This window comes from Apodemus sylvaticus, chromosome 11 (genome assembly GCF_947179515.1).
Source record: "Apodemus sylvaticus chromosome 11, mApoSyl1.1, whole genome shotgun sequence".
Lineage (NCBI taxonomy): Eukaryota > Metazoa > Chordata > Mammalia > Rodentia > Muridae > Apodemus > Apodemus sylvaticus.
In genome coordinates, this window is record NC_067482.1 from 45,058,650 (window position 1) to 45,081,531 (window position 22,882).

Sequence of the window (22,882 nt, forward strand, 5' to 3'; positions counted from 1 at the left end):
TACGGGGTTGGGGGTGTGGGAGCTAAAGACATGATGGCTCAGGAGACTAGAGATCCACTACCAGTACCAGTGTTGGGTAGATCATAACCTGTAACTCCAGTTCCAGGGGGCTCTGATGCCTGTGGCTTCTGCCCACACGAGAGAGCGTACACATACACACATACACACACACACACACTTTAAAACAGAGGACCCAGGGATGGTGGCATATGCCTGTAGCCCTAGCACTAGAAATGGGTAGGCAGGGTGGGAAGATTGCTACAGTTTCAAAACCAGCCTGGCTTACATGGTAAGTTCCAGTCTAGCCAGGAATAAACAGCATGACTATCTTAAAGCTAATAATAACAAATCAAAAAGAAAACCCTATGTAGGGTTGGGATGCAGTGCTTGTCTGTTATATGTGAGGCCCTGGACTCAATCCCTACTTATACACAAACAGAGAATATAAAAACCAAAGCAACCAACAGAAAGGTCCCAAATATACATTTAGTAACAAACAGGCCAGCCTGACCTACATAGAGAGACCCTGTCTCAAAAACAATAACAAAACCCCAAAAATGGAAAGTATACATGGCAAAATCTGCTCCCATCTTTCTTCCTCCCTCACTCTGTTACTAGAATTTGGCACTGTTCGCCCCCCCCCCCCAGGAGGAAGCCATTGCTGCCCCCAGGCTGCTGCTTTTAGCAGCCTCTGCAGTACTCCTTCTTGGCCTTTGGTATATAAAGGACACCACACTGTATGTTGCTTTTGCAACTTGAGAATAGTTGCAAGAAGCGGCTCTGATGCTTGGAGAAGTCCCCGGTGAAGCCCCACTGTGTGAGCAGACCTGGCACTCCCTGGGCCTCACCTTCACCAGTATGTAACTGTGCAGGATCATGAGGTTGGTAGCCATTTCTGAGGGGATTTTGATCTTCTGGGATTTAAGTTCTGCATACATACTGAAAAGAACATCATGTGCATTCCGATAGTTTCCTTGGAAAAAGAGAAAATGGCATTACCATTAGCAGAAGATGTTAGACCCTCATCTTGTAAGTCTACTCTTCATGTTACTATCAGTTTTTTTCTAGTTTGTTGATGGTAATAACAGCCAGCAAACCACTCTGGGAAAAAATGCTGGTGTCTTAGAGGTTACCCCCAAAGTGCACTGAGTTCTGAGTCCTTCAAGTTCAGCCTCCTCCTCAGGCCCATGGTTAGAGCCCCCCCCCCAACCCCCCCGACTCTTCTTGGCCTCGTGCTGATTAACTTTCCTCTGGAGACTCATCAGGATGCCAGGGTCTCCAAAACCTCAAGCCTTACTCCCAGCCCCCCCCCCCCCAGTCACACCCCAGCCCTCCAAAGGGGGTGAGCGTCACAACTCAGTAGCAGGGTTATCTAGTGTGAGGCTGAAGTCCCCAGCACCACAAAAGCAGACCCCACCCCCTAAGGCAGTGTGATCCAGTGGAAGTTCCTGAGTACAGGCTTTCCCTGGTTGGAGCTGGCCTGGGCCTTCCCAGGCGGGCAGCAGCCTCATCTCTTCCTCTCTGGTCCTTTACCTCAAGCTCGTCTTTAGCTCCCTCCTCCATCTCTGCCCATACCTTGTCTTTAGGAGTCCTCGGTCCCTTCTGGTCATATTTCTTTCTCTACTCTAGCACTTGTCACCTTGAATAATAACTGAACTCAATTTCTTTCTCTTGCTTCTAATCGTGAACCTCAAGGGCAGAAGTGTGTCCCAGTTCTCTCTGGGTCCTGAGTTCCTGGCATGCATCTGAGAGACAGCAGGTGTCGGATCAACATGAGCAGAAAACAGACATGAGTGATGATCCCAGACAAGTTCACTGACTTATTCAATAAATATTTACAGAACACGAGTGAACAGAACTATTCTTAAGACTCTATTAAGTAGTTCTGAAGGTTATGAAGAACCAGGTCCATAATGATAATATCCAACATCTCTTAATGTGTGAAGGCCAAATATATGCAGTTTGGGGGAAATGCTGTCAGGGTGTTGGAGAGGACAGAAGAGTGACCCCAAGACACACGGTGCACATGCAGAGAAGAAACAGCCCAGAAGAAGGGCCTCAGCAGAGTCACTCCATATCCCTTGGGCTAGGGAATGACTTTTCCTTCTCTGAATCCTAGAAAAGGGGATCCACTGGTCCTGTGGAGTCGGCAGGCCTAGGCTAGAAGCCAGCTTCTAATTACTGGCCTTTATTCCCGTTACCTGTTTGGGTAGAGAAACTTATCAGGGACCTGGTGCTGGGGAAGTGGCTTGGTGGTAAAGCACTGTCCCGGCATAGGTGGGGTCCTGGCTTGAACCCTAGCAGCTCAGACACCAGTCAGTGTTAGGAACACACCTGCAGACTGCTCTTCCCTGGCGATGATGATGGCGGTCCGGGCTGCCTCACGGTACTGTTTCAGCGCCATGTACAAGCGGAACAGGTACTTGGCGTCCTGGTGCACAAACCATTAGCAAAAACCCATCACTTTCTTCATTAGCCAAGTGGAGAAACCCCTGTGACTATGCCTTTCCGTCACTGAGCTCCCGGGAGCAGAAGTGATGTTTTTAAAACCCAGTGAGTTGGCTCGGCTTGGTTTGTCCAGTCACTTACTTGAAGTGGTTAGAAGTGTCAACTGAGCTAACCCTCACGTCTGCCCTAGCCTAACTGTGTGTATGGGAAGGTGGACGGAGAGGACAGAGTTAGGCTCTGGAGTGGAGTGACCCAGCTGCACTCCAATCCTGGAGGCCTGCTCCATACTGCCTCTCCTGGGCCGGAGAAGGAACGTTTTAACACCCACAGAAGTCTCCTCTTTTGTTTATAATCTCCTGTGACCATTTTCCACTTGATTCCAAATCGAGGCTGTCTCACTCTGTATTTGGGATTGGTTTCCAAGTTACTATAGTGGACACAACACGAGAGCGTGTGGGACGGCAAACAAGGCACTGAGTCTTTGTTAAGTCACTGAGCACCTCTGGGTCTCCATGACTTCATCTGTAAGATAAAGGTGAGGATTCTGAGATTCAGTCTCCTGCCCATGGTGAGGGCACTGCTGCCTCCACACCTAGGCTGTGACTAGTCTGTCACAGCTGATGGCTTTGCACGTGAAGGCAGAGGGGCATGGGGGCTCTGGGGACTGCCTCAGGCATCACATCTGGCCTCACAGGATGGGGAAGGCACATCTCCTGCAGTACCATGGATTCTGACATACACTTGGACCCTGACCTTATAGTGACTTATACTTATGTTCAATATGACCTTATATTAAGGCTATAATTTTTAAAATGTGGATAAAACACTTGTTTTTAGGGCTCAGTGCTAAGCCAACAGTTTCAATGATTAGTTTACATAATTTCTAGAATAAAATAACAGTTTATAAAAAACTGGGTGAGGAGGACTGTTGCATGGGGGAGGACTGTTGCAGGGGGAGGACTGGTACATGGAGGAGGACAGGTGCATTGGGGGAGGACAGGTACATGGGGGAGGACTGTTACATGGGGGATTGTCACATGGGGGGAGGACTATTACATCAGGGAGGGGCAGCTATTGCACAGGTCCACTGTGGCATTTGTAGCACCGCCTAATGTGGGTGTGGCTACTTTCGGGGTGATACTCTATAAGTCTGTCAAGACATGACATGTGAACAGAAGACCAGAGAAGACAAGACCCGGGCCGGACACCTGCCCTACAGAAGCTTCCATACCTTCGGCATGCCATCGCTCTCCCCCATCAGGTGGTCTATCAGCTGATTGGTTAGCAGTTCGTCTTTGGCCTGGCCTACCTGTTTCACAAGAGAGAGACCTTATCAAATTCTGCGTCTTAAACTTAGCAGGGATGGGGAATGAGGACTGGGTAGAAGGTGAAACAACTTCTAAAGAAATGGAATTAAAAAAAAAAACAACTAATGATAAGAGTAAACAACATGAAACACAATTAAGCCCGGAGTCCTTTTTCATTGGTGTGTTGTCTTCCTCAATAAAATTACATCCTTAGAAGTTATAGTTTTTCTTTGCTGCTTTTATCAAAGTATAATCTTTTTCTTTGTCTTGGATGTTTCAATAAAAACATTGAGGGTCTGCAGCAGTTAGGAGCATCTGCTGTTCTTCCAGAAGACTCTAGTTTAATTCCTAGCACCCACACCAGGCAGCTCACAACTGTCTTATGGATTTAAGACATCTAGCTTCAGGATTTAACACCACCTGGCTTCCATTGGTTCCTCCTACTTCATATGCATAAATAACTTATACACATACACACACACACACACACACAGGCTGGAGAGGTGGCTCAGTGGATAAGAGTACTGGCTGTTGGGTTTAATTGCTAGCACCCACAAGACAGGTCACAGCCATCTAATTCCAGTCCCAGGGGATCCAATGCTCTCTCTGGCCTTCATAGGCACTGCACAAATGCGATGCACAGACATATGTGCAGGCAAAAACCCACACACATAAAATAAAAATAAATATTTAAAAAACACTATCACCAATACCACCACCAAAACCCCTCTTAAGATTAGTGACCAACAAAGGTCCATATCTCCAGCACATTAGATCTTACAAAGGTCAAGCATCCTAGTCTGAGAATCTGAACTCAAATATTGGGGGGTATGTGGGGGGCACATGCCAATGCCAAGGTGTTTTGTGTGTGCATGCGCGCATGCGTGTGCGTGCGTGTGTGTGTGTGTGTGTGTGTGTGTGTGTGTGCACATGCCAGTGACAATATCAGATTTCTTCTATTGTTCTTCACCTTACGTTTTTGAGACAGGGTCTCTGGCCATTTCAGCCAGGCTGGCTGTCCAACACTCCTGGGATCCACCTGTCTTACCTTTCCCTTCCCCAGTGTAAGAGCTGCAGACATGGCGTTAGGGGAAATGGAGTAGCATTTGTCAAATTTACTACAAGCAAGTTCTACCCAAAGAATGACCTTCAGTGTATCCTGATAGGAAAGGATAAAACTTGTTTGCTTGAAAACAATTCAGCAAAGAGGGCGGGGTTGTGAATAAGGATTGCATGTTGACCCATCAGTTTACAATGGCTATAGGGAGTTTGTTGTCCAGTTTGGTAAATATTTCCATGTATTTGATTGAACATTTCTGTTTGGATTCAAGTAGCCAAGGCTGGCCTTGAGCTCACTATGTAGCAGAGGATAAGCCTGAATCTTTCTATCTCCACTTCCTGGGTGTCACAGTGCTGGGGACTGAACCTAGGGCTTCCTGAATACATTAGACCAAATGAGCTGCATTCCTGGCACCTTCAAGGATGAAAACAAAGAAGGAAGGAAGGAAGGAAGGAAGGAAGGAAGGAAGGAAGGAAGGAAGGGAAGGAAGGAAAGGAAGGAAAGGAAAGAAAAGGAAAGGAAAGGAAAGGAAAGGAAAGGAAAGGAAAGGAAAGGAAGGAAGGAAGGAAGGAAGGAAGGAAGGAAGGAAGGACAAACTCCTGGTATTCTTCAAAGTTTTGATTCAGAATTTACTTACAGTTTCGATTGCCATTTCTATTGCCACATTATCTTCTGAGCTTGGGCATTTCAGGAAGTGCTTCAGTGCCTACAAATGAGAGGAGGACAGCGGCCAGAACTTGTCAGCCTGTGCGCTGGGAAAGTCAGCGTTTGCAACCCATGAAATTGAGTGAGTGCCCTGATCAGCTAGGTCTGCACAGCCCTGGGCCTTGCACCTGTGTTTGTGGGACAGTGTCTCTCTCACTGGCTGCCCAGGAACTCACTGTGCAGACCAGGCTGTGACCTCACAGAGACCTGCCTGCCTCTGTCTCCTAAATGCTGGGATTAAAGGTATATGCCACCACCCTGGCAGATCTACGTCAAAGGCTGAATCTAGTTTTACAAACTGGAGGGATCCAGAGAACCTTCTGAGGAATCTAGGTCTGATTTATGGTAAAAGGAAAACGTACAATGTATTTGATTCCACAGGAAGATTTAATTACTTAATTCATTCTTTGTCTTATGTGTGCTTCTCATGAAACCAGACAGATGCTTAGAGCTGAATCTCCAGGCCCTTCATTTAACGTTTATCGTCACCCTGTTCGTTCATGTGGGGCTGGGCTGGGGTCTGTGCAGAACAGGAGGAGCCTGACATGGCCGCACTTTCAGTCAGATGCATTCTGAGGTGATGGGCGCCAGCAGGTGACAGTAACACAGTGCTGTCTTTTTTGTAAACACACACCTGTGAAGAAACTTATAAGACAAAGGACTATGTAGGAAATTGGATTTAGGTGTTCTGAGGAGGCAGAGATGGTTGTGTGTGGGATGAGAGGAAGGTCACGGGGGACAAAGATGTGCAGAATGAAGAAGTCTGGGGCAGTCTTTGAAGAGACAGATGGAGGGTGAGGCTGGCAAAGGCCTTGTGTCTCATGAGGCATACTTCCACAGAAAGCTGGAGGCCATTGTGGGATGCCCAGGCTGGCTGGCCAGCGGGTGGGGAAGAAGCTTATGTGTCAGATAAAGATAAGGAGTCTGGATATCTTGTAAAAAGGCCACAAATGACAAATTGGCAGCCTGTGAGCTGCATTCACAGACATGTTTTCCTTGGTCAGTGAGGTATTATGCAAATATTTGGGCCTGTATCTTGAAGTGGGGAGGCCTTAGACTTCTGTTTCTCTTGAGGGTCCCTGCAATTGGGCCCTGCGGGGCTCGTGACTGGCCACAGTTTGCCAGTCTGTAGTTTGCAGCAGCACCTGTTCCCTCAGGCAGGATGCAGATGATCCAGCCTCCCAGTCACCTCAACCCTAGCCTCCTCTTTGGACATTGTACTCCCTGCCTTGGGCAAAGTGAGTTCTACTAGGGGAGCAAAAGGATGACTTAGAGGCAGAGAAACTAGAGGCTGGAGCACAGTACACTATGTAATCGGATGCAGGGGAACCTGGCTTGGGGTTACACTGATGGTACCTAGACTAAATGGGGGCAGATGTGAGATTGTAGCGAGCCTGTGCGTGTATGTGTGAGGGAGAAGATTTCAAAGATGGCTCTGCCCGGGCTGACCTCCAGTGCCAACAGAAGCTGACACTGAGATTTCAAGTCTCAGTGTCTGGAGCATAATGGCATCTAGACTATTCCCTATAGTCACTCCTGTGGTGTCTGGGGTATGCTTCCTTGACAAATACTAACCCGTGAATACTGGCCACACAGCAAGAAGAATTTTCCAGCCTGAAAATGTCTCTTTTCTCCTTCAAAATATAAGGCAATGCTTTGATAGTCTTCATTAGTTGTGTCTTCAGCACCTACAACAGACGTTTACTGAGTACAATGTCTGAGCAGAACCTGATGACCTGTCACTGCCAATCTAAAAGTATTTCTGAGAGGTGTCTTCAAATAGGCTGGGGCAGGTGACGCGGCTCAGCAGGTGAAAGTACACCGCTGTGCCCATCAGAAGATGTGAGTTTGATTCCCAAAATCTACTCAATGTGGAAGGAGAGAACCAACTCCACAAGGTTGTTCTCTGACCTCCAAACACAGTTACATGTGGTGTGCTCTCCCTCCCATATTATAGGACAGGCAGGCACGCGCGCGCGTGTGCGCGCGCGCACACACACACACACACACACACACACACAAAACAACCAACCAATCTTAAAAAAACTCAGGAGACTAAAAGCCCTTCAGGATTGAACAGCAATTCTACCATCTTGTCTATTTTCATCACAAAGCATATTTATCATAATTACTTCAGATATAAATACTATCTTGCTGGGCAGCGGTGGTGGTGCACACCTTTAATCCCAGCACTTGGGAGGCAGAGGCAGGCGGATTTCTGAGTTTGAGGCCAGTCTGGTCTACAGAGTGAGTTCCAGGACAGCCAAGGCTACACAGAGAAAAAAACCTGTCTCAAAAAAACCAAAAAAAAAAAAAAAAAAAAAAAAAAAAAATTCTGTCTTGCCTCTGTTTCACTGAGAATAGGAATCATGAAAGGATGAGGCTTATGTGAAAAAATTGGGCTATGATCTTCCATTATTCATTCAGAACTTATTGTTCTCCCACTCTGAATCTCATATTATCAAATAGTAGGAACCACTGTGTGTGTAATCTTAACCATGACCCACCTAGGGCTTCAGAACACCAAAAGCCAAATTAGATACCCAACATAAACACAGTCCAGCTTGCTGCTCCATCCATCCATCTATCCATCCATCTATCCATCTATCCATCTATCCATCTATCCATCCATCCATCCATCCATCCGTCCGTCCGTCCGTCCGTCCATCCTTCTATCCATCCATCCATCCATCCATCCATTCATTATTGGGCCTTATAACTCAAGTTGGCCTCAAACCCATCTTCCTGCCTCAACCTCCAGGCCTGACACTGCTTTTGTCTGTCCTTCCTTTTTTTGTCAGGTCTTTATGTTGTCCAGTTATTTAATGATTTCCCACTGATGTGTTCCCTTGAAGTCTGAAATAATTTTTCTCATGCTCTTATCAATTCACAGGGGCATGCAATCACAAAAGGGCAGATATTTTATTACCTTACTTATACGAGATACTTGGAATAGTCAAATTCATAAAGACAAAGTAAAATAATGGTCAGCAGAAGCTGGGAACAAGGGTCATTATTCAGTGGGGATAGACTTTTAGTGTGGGCAGCTGACAAAGTAAATAATAATTTCTCTCACCTTTAGGCAGTAGGACCCTGAAACCTAGCAGGTAACGTCTGTGTACCTGTGTCTACACGGCATAGGTTATACAGGAGTGCCTGTGTGCACACTCATCTGAGCTTAGATCATAAGAGTCAGGGTTTCTATGATAACTAATTCGTGGGAAAGTAGGGGAGATAATGGCATTTACCAATGATGTCTGCGTAGATTTCCATTTTGTTGTGCTGCTGAGCCAGGGTGAAGGCTTCATTGTTACATTTGGACAGAACCAGAAACTGGATGGCAGAGCCATAGTCACCAAGCTGTAGAAAGAACCTGTGACAATGATTTTAGTTAGCTTGACTCTCATGTCAAGTTTATGATGGGGGGGATGGGGGTGTGTGGGGGTGGGAGGGGGGGAGGGGGCGTGGGATTAATATCATCAACCTGTCAGGATCTAGAATGACCCAGGAGGCAGACTTTTGGGCATGTCTGTCTGAGGCAGTTCCTAAGTTGGACTGAAGGGTGAAGGCCCACACTGTGGACAGCACCAGTCCATGGGCTAGGATCCCAGGCTGAGAGAGAGAAGGAGGTGGGCGGGGCCAGCATCCATCGCTCTGTGCTTCCTGAGCGGATGCAACACGATCCGCTTCCTCAGACTCCCACCCCCACGTGACCGGCAGTGAGCTCATGAACTGTACGCTAAGAGAAAGCCTTACTCCCTTAAGCTGCTTTTGTAAGATCACATTAATGAGAAGCATAACCGATACCATGACTTATAAAAACAGACTTTTTTTTTCAACCAGGTAAAAATAAAAATTTATCTCACAACTCAGTTTTGCATTACCTATTTATATCGGACAGGCTTATTATCATATGCTGACCATAACAACCTTGCATTCAAAATATCTAGGTTAATAAAACATAAAAAGAATGATGAGGGGAGGGGGTCATTCTTTCACTCCTGTAAAAGGTCCAAATGAACAAGTGTGCTGTCACCTGGCTACCATCTTGGCTCCGTCCAGAGACTGGGTCTCTCTGACGATGCTCACAGCCTTCTCGGGGTTGTTGAGGTGGTCCAGGTAGATGCGGATGACACTGTTCCATTGCTTTGCATTTTCATATGCCACCACGGCTTCCTTGTACCTGTGACAACAGAGTTCATGTAAGATCTCTCACTGCTGTCAGTTTTTGGGGGCAGCAAATGTGGCGAAGACGTTTCTTTTTCTTTTTTTTCTTTTTCTGCTTTGGTTTTTCGAGACAGGGTTTCTCCGTGTGGTTCTGGCTGTCCTGGAACTCACTCTGTAGACCAGGCTGGCCTCAGACTCAGAAATCCTCCTGCCTCTGTCTCCCAAGTGCTGGGATTACAGGCGTGCACCACCACGCCCAGCTGGGAACATGTTTCTATTGTAGTGATAGCAGCTTCTGTTTCCTTGAACTTCTTTCTCCTTCAGAATCAAATACCAGGAATTCTCCTACTAAAATGTATTCTTTAAGAGTTGGATAAATGAAGGTAAAAAGGACCAATAATGAATTTTATTTTCTCTTATGAACTAAAAATACGTTGTTTGTTTATATTTTGCGGTGTTTCTGTTTTTAAGTGGGACGACTGTACTAACAGTGTGGAACTATTTTAGAAACCTGAAATTACAGAGTGCTTCATGGCAATAGGCACGTAAAGCATAATTAGCCTTCACTACAAAAGCGTTACTAGCAAGATACAGAATCTTCGTGTGTTCACCTCTAGGGGGCGCGCAAGACTTCTCGGCTCAGACTACTCTGCTCTTCCAATTTACAAGACATTCAGGTGTGCATCTCTATTTCCCAAGGCTGCTTTCCTAAAGTGGGAGGCATTACTAACCTAGAAAAGCTTCTTAACAGACACTTCTGCAATCACCTTTCAAGGGCTGTAGAAATTTACACTTCCATCAGCTAAATACAACCAGAGCATTTTGATAGCATGGTTGTTACTTCAAAGATACACATTTACTCCGGTGGCATGGCCTTATTACTATCAGGGATAGGACTTCAGTGTTCAGGAGTGCAGCTCATAAGAACATTTTCTCCCCTGGATCTCTTTGTTGGCCTTTTCCTAGTTGTGTATTTTAGGTTCTTGTACCTTTTAAGTTATAGAAATTGTCGGTACGTTTAGGACAGCCCCTCTTCATTGCTATATTTAGTAGTGCACTGTGGCATAGACAGTATGGGATCCATGGATCTAGTCTTTGCTCCTTCTGTATCCTGAAAGCATGTTCCTGACCATGTTCGTGTCATACTGTGCCCAGACTTCAGTACTTAGCCTCATTTAGAGGAGACAGCAGACCGTGTCTGGATATACACAGGTCTGCCATGCTAGAGAGCGTTTGCAGTCTGGTCCTTCACGCCAGAAGGGCAGTGCTCACTGTTTTCTTCCTCTGCCTGCCGTCTGCGCACGCGTATGCGGCTGACCCCTCAGACTTCTACAGACCCGGGAAACCCCGTACCTTCCGTCCGCCTCCTTCGCTTTGGCGTACTGCAAGTGGATCTTAGGAGAGGAGACGTGAGGTAGAAGCTCACCGACTTTTGCCCTAGAAATGTGAGTGGAGAAGGCTGTCAGCACCATTTCCGACCAGGAGTGCTGCTCACAGCCAAGGACCCGCTCTCCTCCTCAAGGGCAGCTGTAAGCTCGGGAGCATCTAGGCTCCTAGACACAATCCGGATTTAACTGCCCTTTCTCCTGCCCCCTCCCCCAGCGGGTAGGGAAGATGAAGGTGAGTGCATTGACTCTTTCAGGAAAATAAGCGTTTTGTCTTTCTTCTACTTTATTTGGTTTAGGATGCTCTTTGGGAAGTGACTATGAATGCAAATTCATCTACAGAGTAACTACAGAGATGGCAGGCAGAACCAGTAAGAGAACAGAGTGGGCAGCAGGAAGAGCCCAGCCAAACCCTCTCCAGCCCTTACCAGTTCTTGCAGCGGATGTAGACAGAGGCAGCTCTGTCATAATATTGGCCTTTTTCGTACAGCTGGGCGGCTTCTGAAAATTGCTGTAATGACAAAGGAACTTAGGACACTGAGTTTGTTAGGATCTGACCACAGGAATATTTACGAAGACGAAAGAGTACCTTCATATTCTCCAGTATGGCTCCACAGTCCCTTTTGAGGACCCTGCTGGGGTGCTTGAGGGCTTGGTTAGCCCCTCTGCGGATGTCGCCCATCCTTATGGACATCTGAGCCACTCCGGCCAGGCACACTTCATCGTGTTCCTGTGACAACAAGGCAAAGCTAGCTCAGCCCACCTGGCTGACCAGGTGTCCTTCAGGCAGCCAAGGGCTGTGGCTTACTCTCATTTCTCTCATTTATCACTTTAAGAAACTCTCACAGCTGGTGGTGCACGCCTGTAATCCCAGCACTCTGGGAGGCAGAGGCAGAGGCAGGTGGATTTCTGAGTTCGAGGCCAGCCTGGTTTACAGAGTGAGTTCCAGGACAGCCAGGGCTACACAGAGAAACCCTTGTCTAAAACAAAACAAAACAAAAACCCCAAACTCTCACAGTTTTGAAATTAACACTTAAAAATAAAAACCAGCTAATACAAAGTTCTTGTTTATTCTCAGACATTTTGGTCTTTTAAGAGAAAAGTTTTGCACTTCCTTGTGAGGATGCCTTGTTTTATACCACTTGGTATAAAGTTATATCTAGAAGCAATATACAGGTTATTATGGCATAAATACCATGAATAAAATAAAAGGGGGACTCATTAATCAAATTGAAGATCTCTATACTATGTATGATTATATTCTGTATGAGAACTGTTTAAGGCATTAAAGACAACTTTAAACTTCCCATGTTTGCAGCAGGGTCTCTCTAAGCAGTTCTGGTTAACCTTAAAACTCACTAGGTAATCCTATATATATATACACCCCGCCACACACACACACACACACACACACACACACACACCACACCACACACACATATATGTATATATACACATATAATACAAACATACATGTGTATATATATATGACATTTTAATAAAATTTTAATTTTGTTATTTTATGTGTATGAGTGCTTTGCTTGCATGTGTGTCGATGTACCTACCATATGTGCTTGGAGTTAAGGACGATCGTGACCGTGAGGGTACTAGGACTTGAAGCTAAGACCTCTGGAAGAGTAGTAGCCAGTGCTCTTAACCACTGAACCATCTCTCCAGTCCAAAGAGATTACTGAAACTTCATAAGAGCAGAAGTCATATGAAATCATAGTTAGCCTGTGACACATATGTACATACTATTTTTTTAAAGACATCAGCAGGCAAAGATCAACTTGGTTGTGTTCTGTGCAAAGCTGGGTCTGCCTCCCATGGCCTTTCCCAGACAGCGCACACGGCTCCTTCGGTCTCTCAGGAGCATCTACTATAACTCTCTTAGGTTGGACCAGGCTTTCTCATCTACTTGTTCACTGAATGATACTGGCCTATAAATGAGATGAAATAAAAATTTTACTTCTAGTCTTAATTATAAGCTCATATCTAGGATGTATTGGCAAACAGATGCATGGATAAAATATATTGCCATCTCTAGTTCTGTGAATTTAAAGCGATTCGAGCATATTCTTGTAAGGTGTTAATAAACTGAACAATTAGGCTCGCGTACTAGATACTGAACAACTAAATGCAAATAAGACCTGGATTTTAAAATAAGACAGAAACCACACTCCTGGACCAGTAGGCATATCTCGCATTTATGCAAGGTTACCTTGTTATCACCGGTGATACCTTTCTCGTAATGAGCCAACGCATTTACATAATCACCTCTGAAAGAAAAAAAGATCATGGTGAATTAATCCAGATTAGGTCTTTTAGTTACACAGACAAACTTTAAAGATACTCTTTGTCACACATGGCTCAGGAGAGATTCTACTCAATACAGATGCCAGCATCCCTTCAAAGGGCAGTACGCTCTTATGTCACCATTTAAAGACATGCGGGGTTGTGCTGCGTCCTAAGGTGCTTCCCAGGTGACACGTTAGGCCTTTCAAGAGCTCTTCGGTGCATTTTGTGGGTCACTGTTAGTTAATTATTTCCTTAAGGACACAAATGACAATCACATAGTTATAGAGACCTAGTTTTTCCAAACGTAAGAATGCACACGGCACAAATCTGGGTTGGGAGCCTCTGAGACGGCTCAGCAGTTGAGGCTCTCCTTGCAATGCCTGACTTCAGTGTGATTCCCGGGACCCACGGGTGAAAAAGAAGTGATTCCTGCAAGTTGCTCTCTGAGCCTCACGCATGTGCTATGATGTATGCATGCATGCATACACTCATGTATGTACACACACACACACACACGTGCAAATACATGATTTATTTAAAGGATCACCTATGGTGTAATTGTGCTAGTGTGGTGAGTTGCTTGACAAAATAGCTGAGGAAAATAACCTTATTTTGTTGGATGGCACTTTTCAGAGGTTTCAATCCATGGTCACTTGAGCCCTGCCTGTCTCACTGGGCAAGAGCGCGTGGTGGAGCAGGCTGCTCACCTCACAGTAGCCAAGGAGCAGAGGAAGAGGGTCAGGGACCCAGTGTTCAGGGCATGCCCTAACCACTTAACGTCCTTCTACTAGGCCCAGCTGTAAAGTCCTACCACCTCTCCGATGTCAGTCTGGGGACCTTTAACACCTGGTCTTTGAGTACATCCAGGATCCAGAACACAACAACAACACGGTTCCTGTCCCCAACTCGGAAAATAGACTCGTAAATCTACAACCAGCTTCTTCAACTGTGGGTCCTGACCCCATAGCTGAGTGTGAGGCTCACAGAAGCATTTGATTCAGTATAAGGAAACTAATTTAAAGATTAATCACATAATGAATCACGGTGTTTCTGGCAGGGCTCGTCCATGCCAGAGCCTGTGACGTCACTGCAGCCTTGGCTCTATCCTACTGCGCTGTGCACACTACCAGCCTCACGTTGCCAGGAAGCTGCCTGAAGCACCCTGCTCAGACCCAACACTAATGGATGCTATAATCTGCCATATTTACACTATACACACAGTCTTCCGCTCTTCCAGAACTATAATGGCTCAACTATAGCTTCATCAGGGTTTAACTGGGGAAAACAATAGACCATTTTTCTACCACATTCATCAGCATGCAAGTATCAAATTAGTATATCATTCATTGTATTGTGTTAGAATGTTTGATTTTCAAAATTGCTGTCTGAGTTGTTGAGCGGAATTTCATTGAAAAAAGAAATCATTTAATTTTGGCTTGGGATTAGGACAGAATTTCCAACAATTTCTGAAATGGCTCTGAACATACATTTGTAGTATGTATCTATGTGAAACTTTGACATCAGAGATCACATTATCAAAGCAGTAATGATGATCATGTCCTGCTGCATAGAATGTCCAGGAAAATTTCATTCTTTGTGTAAAAATAGACACATATATTTTATTAGGATTCATATCTGCTTTCATAAGTGGTAAGATTATATATAAACTACACACAGAGACATATATGTATGTATATATGTATCTCATATATATATGAGAATTGTGTCCATGTGTGCACGTGACCATGACCTTGTATGCATGTGTGGAGGCAGAGGCTGATGTCAGCCAACCGTCTCTATTGTTCTTCACATTACTTTTTAAAATGTTATTATTTTTACTTTGTGTGTGAGAGTGCTGCCTTCATCTGTGTATGCATGTGTGCCCGACACCTAGAGGCTAGAAGAGGACACCAAGTCCCCTGGAACTGTCACAGCGCAGTGTGGGTGTGGGAACCTTACTGACGGCCTCCACAGGAGCAGCAAGCACTTTGCACTGCGGGGCTGTCTCCCGAGCCCTCCACCTGTTTTTGAATAGGATCCTGCTGAGGTTTGGTCAGTTGCTATGTATTCTGGATTTGGTTTTTTCGAGACAGGGTTTCTCTGTGTAGCCCTGGCTGTCCTGGAACTCACTCGGTAGACCAGGCTGGCCTCGAACTCAGAAAGCCGCCTGCCTCTGCCTCCCAGAGTGCTGGGATTACAGGCGTGCGCCACCACCGCCCGGCAGTTGCTATGTATTCTAATGCTAAATTCTGTACCTGAAGGCCTAGGCCTGCGAGTGGGTTTTCACGTTTCCCAGTTTTTGCTGTGTAAATCTTGTTCCTTAATTTAAAACTCTTGGTTAAATAAAAATGGGTACAGCCAATTACCGGAGGGATTGGAGGTAGGCGGGTTTTGGAGTTACCAGGTTGAGGGAGGGAGGAGAGAGGGAAGGACCAGGAGAAACAGCAAGCATCTGGGGTACACTGCTGGGAAGGTGGCGAGACCAGCAGTTAGACAAGTAGATTAGGGGTTAGCCCCAGTAACTGTCAAAGCCAAGTAAAACAACCATAGGCTCTTTCACTGAACTTGGGGCTCACCAATTGGCTGGGATGCCCCACCTCCCACCTGAATCACAGGCAAGTGCCACCCTGCCTGTTTTTTTTTTTTTAAAAACATAGTGCTGGGAACCCAGACTCAGGTCCTCTTGTCCACAGGACAAGCACTTTACTTATTGAACCGTATCTCTACTCCCAGAGAACTGTTTAAAAGTATGTTTCTTTATGCATATATTTGCAAATAACTGCATATATTTGATTTCTATCTTGCAGACCTATATACTTGGGGCTGCATTAAAAACTTGTCAGGCAGAGAAGGGGTTGCAAAGGAACAATGTTTATGAGGCTCTGGTCTGACAGACTTATTGATTTGCATTTCTCAGGACAGTGACTTGCACAAGACATGTTAGTTGAGCTGTCTTCCTCTGAGCAACCATCCCCTCCGCTGTAGTCAATTAGCTCTGAAATGGCATTAAGTTCCACTCAGACAGGGCCCCTTCATCAGCTTAGGCGAACGATTCAGGTTCTGGGAGGCTCGCTCAGTTTCTGAATCTACCGACAGATAAACCGCTTCGTTGGGAAGGGAAGCTGTGCTGCTGATTGAAGACTTTCTTTCATCAGCCCAGGGCTTCGCAGTCAGCGAGTTTCCCAAGTAGGAATGTCTAATTTGGGTCCAATTATATCAGCCCACCTAGGGACAGCTCCTGACAAGAAGACTTAGTCTCCTGCCCAGTACCCTGCTCAATTAGGAGACTCTAAATTAAGATCTTGGAACCCTCTATTTTTAGCTTGCGCCCTTTACTGTTACTTCATTTTGAGCTTCTCACAGGGCTCTAGCTCACTAGTATAAGCCACACCAGAGAGCTAACCCTCTCAGCATTTGACAGACCGGCCCTGCTTTAACACAGTAGGGTTGTGGACGCCTATGGAAGAGCCGTGGAACCGTGGCTGTTGAGATCAGCGGTGGAGGCTACCTGGGTGCCTGGTGAGAACACTCAGGTTACATCGGGACACCTCTGAGCTGTTAGGGGCTGGCTGGGTTAGGTCAGGGGTGACAGCTCACGGTCACTGAGCCACTGCCAAAGCAAAGGCTTCTACTGATCTAGTCAGAGCTAACTCACGTCAGGTAAAGGGGGAGAGTTTGCTACAAAAAAATCCCAGAAAGACGTCAAAGTCAGTTTTCTGAATGGTCCAAGGGATTTCAGGGATGCTTGTGTCTGGTCTCTGGTCCATTTTGGTATATGGACTTTTCTTTTCTCTCCCCCTCCCCCTTCCCTTCCTTTTCTGAGACAGGGTTTCTCTGTGTAGCCCTGACTGTCCTGAAGCTTGCTCTGTAGACCAGGCTGGCCTCCCACTCAGAGATCCACCTGCCTCTGCCTCCTTGCCACTTAACTACATCCTAGACCCTGGGTTCGCTGCACATATATTCTAACTTTTAAAACAATTAAACATTTTGTGTGTGTGTGTGTCTGTATGTGTCTGTGTGTTTGTGTGTCTGTGTATCTGTGTGTCTGTGTGTGTGTCTGTGTATCTATGTGTGTCTGTGTGTGTGTGTGTGTGTCTGTGTGTGTGTATCTGTGTGTATATCTGTGTGTGTCTGTGTGTATCTGTGTGTGTATCTATATGAGTCTGTGTGTGTGTCTGTGTATGTGTGTCTGTGTGTGTCTGTGTGTGTGTGTATCTATGTGAGTCTGTGTGTGTGTGTGTCTGTGTATGTGTGTCTGTGTGTGTATCTGTGTGTGTGTGTGTGTGTGTGTGTGTGTGTGTCTGTGTATGTGCAGGGACCCAAAGAACCAGATGCCCCAGATCCCCTAGAGCTGGAGCTTCCTCAGGTGGATGCTGGGAACTGAGCCTGGGTCCTCATCAAGTGCTCATTCCTGACCACTGAGCATCTCTACAGCCCCATGCATTTACTTTTTAGGGGGAAAATGTGGCATTTTTTTAATAAAGAATGACTAAGAAGAAATATATTCAAAAAACTTTTACCTGAAAAACAGAAAATGTTAAAGATTTTTATTTATTTATTTATTTGTGTGGTGTGTGTGTGTGTGTGGTGTGGTGTGTGTGTGGTGTGGTGTGTGTGTGGTGTGGTGTGTGTGTGGTGTGTGGTGTGTGTGTATGGTGTGTGTGTGAGAGAGAGAAAGAGCGAGTGAGCGAGTGTGAGCCACATGTTCAGGACCAGCTGAGGACCATCTGACTTGGGTCCTCTGGAAGAGCAGTAAGTCCTTTCAACCACCGACCATCTCTCTAGTCCCCAAACAGAAAAGTACTAATTAAGGAATCCTGGTTAGAAATAAAAGAGTATGTTTTTGACCTAATAATTTACACAACTAAAATTTGTGTGATAATATCCTTCATGACTCCACTGATTGAAAGTAATACAGAATTATATTAAAATGTTTTTTTAAAAGTAAATATAGCCAGGTGGTGGTGGCGCACGCCTGTAATCCCAGCACTTTGGGAGGCAGAGGCAGGCGGATTTCTGAGTTCGAGGCCAGCATGGTCTACAGAGTGAGTTCCAGGACAGCCAGGGCTGTACAGAGAAACCCTGTCTCAAAAAAAACAAATCCAAAAAAAAAAAAAAAAAGTAAATATAACCACAGTCTAGCACTTTTCCAAATTCTAATATTTTAAAATTTGGAATATATCTTTTTTTTTTCTTTTTTGGATTTGGCCTTGTTGGCATGGGGGGGGGGGGGGGAAGAGCCCCAGGGGCAGAGAGGTGAGAGTATGTGGGAGAGGGAGAGCAAAGAGAGAGAGGAGGGGCAAGTAGCCCCTCTTATAGTGGGCCAGATCTCTGGGGTGGGGCATACCTGGCTATTGCCAGGTAGGTGTGGGGTGGAGCTTAGACAAAACCCCAACAGGCCTCGAACTCAGAAATCCGCCTGCCTCTTCCTCCCAGAGTGCTGGGATTACAGGCGTGTGCCACCACCACCCGGCTGCAATATATCTTAATAAATACAAAGAAAACCTATCCAGTTGCAGTGCTGTCAGTGCCTGTGTGAGTTTATGTCTGAAAACAAACGACTATACTCTCTGCAGCTGTGTGCTCTGGAGCAGTGGCCACAGCTGGACGTTAATTTAAACGTTGGATACTTCTAAAATTGCTTTTATTCAGCATGGAAATAAAAAATATACAGTCTGTCAATTAAGAATATTGGCAGCTGAGATGACTTACAATTAAGAATACTAGAACATCCTAAATTACTCAAACCGATCAGGGGATCTGTTCCCAAAGCAGAGGAGCCCCAGAGTCAGGCAGGATTGCGAAGGCAGAGGCCCTTGTCCTCAGGAGAGCTTCTGCCTCAGCGTTCGTTCAACACTGCTCAGTTTTCATCCAAGCATAAGTCAATTCATGAAAGAAGAAGCCCCTTTAAGTTACTGGCTGAAGCTGCTCCTGCCCTCCAGGTGGTAGAACTTAATTGCCGCTGTGATGGCATTCCAGAAGTAGCCTGGAGCCATGATTAAGAGGTGGAAGGGAACACTCTCTTTTTCTCCTTTTTTGTTTTTTTATTCCTTATTTACATTTCAAATGATTTCCCCTTTCCTGGATTTCCCCCCCCCTCCCCGAAAGCCCCATAAGCCCTCTTTCCCCTCCCCCTGTTCCCCTATCCACCCCTTCCCACTTCCCTGTCCTGGTATTCTCCTACACTACTGCACTGAGCCTTCCAGGACCAGGGGCCACTCCTTCCTTCCTTCCTTCTTGAACCTCATTTGATGTATGGATTGTGTCTTGGTTATTCCAAGCTTCTAGGCTAATATCCGCTTATCAGTGAGTGCATACCATGAATAATGTTCTTTTGAGACTGGGTTACCTCACTTAGGATGATGTTCTCCAGCTTCATCCATTTGTCTAAGAATTTCATGAATTCATTGTTTGTAATGGCTGAATAGTACTCCATTGTGTAGATATACCACATTTTTTTGTATCCATTCCTCCATTGAGGGACATCTGGGTTCTTTTCAGCTTCTGGCAATTATAAATAGGGCTGCTATGAACATAGTGGAGCATGTGTCCTTATTGCATGCTGGGGAATCCTCTGGGTATATGCCCAGGAGTGGTATAGCAGGGTCCTCCGGAAGTGACGTGCCCAGTTTTCTGAGGAACCACCAGACTGATTTCCAGAGTGGTTGTACCAGCTTGCAATCCCACCAGCAGTGGAGGAGTGTTCCTCTTTCTCCACATCCTCACCAACATCTGCTGTCTCCTGAGTTTTTAATGTTAGCCATTCTGACTGGTATGAGGTGAAATCTCAGGGTTGTTTTGATTTGCATTTCCCTAATGACTAATGATGAACATTTCTTAAGATGCTTCTCAGCCATCTGAAGTTCTTCAGGTGAAAATTCTTTGTTTAGCTCTGTACCCCAATCTTAAATAGGGTTATTTGGTTTTCTGGGGTCTAACTTCTTGAGTTCTTTGTATATATTAAATATTAGCCCTCTGTCGATGTAGGGTTGGTGAAGATCTTTTCCCAATTTGTTGGTTGCTGATTTGTCCTTTTGGTGGTGTCCTTTGCCTTACAGAAACTTTGTAATTTTATGGGGTCCCATTTGTCAATTCTTGATCTTAGAGCATAAGCTATTGATGTTCTGTTCAGGAACTTTCCCTCTGTGCCCATGTCTTCAAGGGTCTTCCCCAGTTTATTTTCTATTAGTTTCAGTGTGTCTGGCTTTATGTGGAGGTCCTTGATCCATTTGGATTTGAGCTTAGTACAAGGAGATAAGAATGGATCAATTCACATTCTTCTGCATGCTGACCTCCAGTTGAACCAGCACCATTTGTTGAAAAGGCTATCTTTTTTCCACTGGATGTTTCGAGCTCCTTTGTTGAAGATCAAGTGGCCATAAGTGTGTAGGTTCATTTCTGAGTCTTCAAACCTAATCCATTGATCTGCGTGCCTGTCACTGTACCAATACCATGCAGTTTTTAACACTGTTGCTCTGTAGTATTGCTTGAGGTCCGGGATACTGATTCCCCCAGAAGTTCTTTTACTGTTGAGAATAGTTTTAGCTATCCTGGGTTTTTTGTTATTCCAGATGAATTTGAGAATTGCTCTTTCTAACTCTATGAAGAACTGAGTTGGGATTTTGATGGGGATTGCGTTGAATCTATATATTGCTTTTGGCAAGATGGCCATTTTAACTATATTAATCCTGTCAATGTAGAAGCATGGAAGATTTTTCCATTTTCTGAGGTCTTCTTCAATTTCCTTCTTCAGAGACCGGAAGTTCTGGTCATACAGATCTTTCACTTGTTTGGTTAGAGCCACACCAAGAAACTTTATATTTGTGGCTATTGTGAAGGGTGTCATTTCCCTAATTTATCAGCCTGCTTATCCTTTGAGTATAGGAAGGCTACTGATTTGCTTGAGTTGATTTTATAACCAGCCACTTTGCTGAAGTTGTTTATCAGCTGTAGGAGTTCTCTGGTGGAGTTTTTTGGGTCACTTAAGTACACTATTATATCATCTGCAAATAGTGATAGTTGGACTTCTTCCCTTCCAATTTGTATCCCTTTGACTTCCTTATGTTGTCTAATTGCTCTAGCTAGTACCTCAAGTACTATATTGAAAAGATATAGAGAGAGGGGGCAGCCTTGTCTAGTCCCCGATTTTAGTGGGATTGATTGCCTCAAGTTTCTCTCCATTTAGTTTGATGTTGGCTACTGGTTTTCTGTATATTGCTTTTACTATGTTTAGGTATGGGCTTTGAATTCCTGTTCTTTCCAAGACTTTTAGCATGAAAGGATGCTGAATTTTGTCAAATGCTTTTTCAGCATCTAATGAAATGACCATACGATTTTTTTTCTTTGAGTTTGTTTATGTAGTGGATTGCATTGATGGATTTCCATATATTGAACCAGTCCTGCATCCTGGGATGAAGCCTACTTAATCATGGTGAATGATCATTTTGATGTGTTCCTGGATTCGGTTGGCAAGAATTTTATTGAGTATTTTTGCATTGATGTTCATAAGGGAAATTGGTCTGAAGTTCTCTTTCTTTGTTGGATCTTTGTGTGGTTTTAGTATCAGCATAATTGTGGCTTTGTAGAACGAGTTGGGTAGTGTTCCTTCTGTTTCTATTTTGTGGAATAGTTTGAAGAGTATTGGTGTTAGGTCTTCTTTGAAGGTCTGATAGAATTCTGCACTAAAACCATCTGATCCTGTGCTTTTTTTGGTTGGAAGACTTTCTATGACCCCTTCTATTTCTTTAGGGGTTATGGGACTATTTAGATGATCTATTTGATACTGATTTAATTTTGGTATTTGGTATCTGTCTAGGAAATTGTCCATTTCCTCCAAATTCTCCAGTTGTGTTGAGTATAGGCTTTTGTACTAGGATTTGATGGTTTTTTGAATTTCCTCAGTTTCTGTTGTTATATCTCCCTTTTCATTTCTAATTTTGTTAATTTAGATACTGTCTCTGTGCCCTTTGGTTAGTCTTGCTAAGGGTTTATCTATCTTGTTGATTTTCTCAAAGAACCAGCTCCTGGTTTTGTTGATTCTTTGTATGGTTCTCTTTGTTTCCACTTGATTGATTTCAGCCCTGAGTTTGATGATTTCCTGTCTTCTACTCCTCCTAGGTGAATTAGCTTCTTTTTGTTCCAGAGCTTTCAAGTATGCCATTAAGCTGCTAGTGTATACTCTCTCCAGTTTCTTTTTGGAGGCACTCAGGGCTATGAGTTTTCCTCTTAGCACTGCTTTCATTGTGTCCCATAGATTTGGGTATGTTGTGCCTTCATTTTCATTAAGTTCTAAAAAGTCTTTGATTTCTTTATTTCTTCTTTGGCCAACATATTATTGAGTAGAGTATTGTTCAGCCTCCATGTTTATGTGGGCTTTCTGTTTTTTTTTTTGTTGCTATTGAAGACCACTCTTACTCCATAGTGATCTGATAGGAGGCATGGATTAGTTTGATCTTCTTATGTTTGTTGAAGTCTGTCTTGTGACCAATTATATGGTCGATTTTGGAGAAGGT

General features: G+C 44.8%; 1 protein-coding gene across 1 annotated transcript in view; it reads right to left on the minus strand.

Annotated features, from left to right (window-relative positions):
• Nucleotides 1-22,882, minus strand: part of Wdr19 (WD repeat domain 19) — a 69,243-nt gene that overhangs the window by 6,629 nt on the left and 39,732 nt on the right. The window contains exons 21-31 of the mRNA XM_052199578.1: nucleotides 13,294-13,351; nucleotides 11,662-11,802; nucleotides 11,501-11,583; nucleotides 11,041-11,124; nucleotides 9,557-9,703; nucleotides 8,769-8,893; nucleotides 7,096-7,208; nucleotides 5,453-5,521; nucleotides 3,680-3,757; nucleotides 2,335-2,431; nucleotides 849-973 (exon numbers count right to left, since the gene is read on the minus strand). Coding sequence (XP_052055538.1) covers nucleotides 849-973; nucleotides 2,335-2,431; nucleotides 3,680-3,757; nucleotides 5,453-5,521; nucleotides 7,096-7,208; nucleotides 8,769-8,893; nucleotides 9,557-9,703; nucleotides 11,041-11,124; nucleotides 11,501-11,583; nucleotides 11,662-11,802; nucleotides 13,294-13,351 — 1,120 coding nt within the window. The remainder of the gene's footprint in view (nucleotides 1-848; nucleotides 974-2,334; nucleotides 2,432-3,679; nucleotides 3,758-5,452; nucleotides 5,522-7,095; nucleotides 7,209-8,768; nucleotides 8,894-9,556; nucleotides 9,704-11,040; nucleotides 11,125-11,500; nucleotides 11,584-11,661; nucleotides 11,803-13,293; nucleotides 13,352-22,882) is intronic.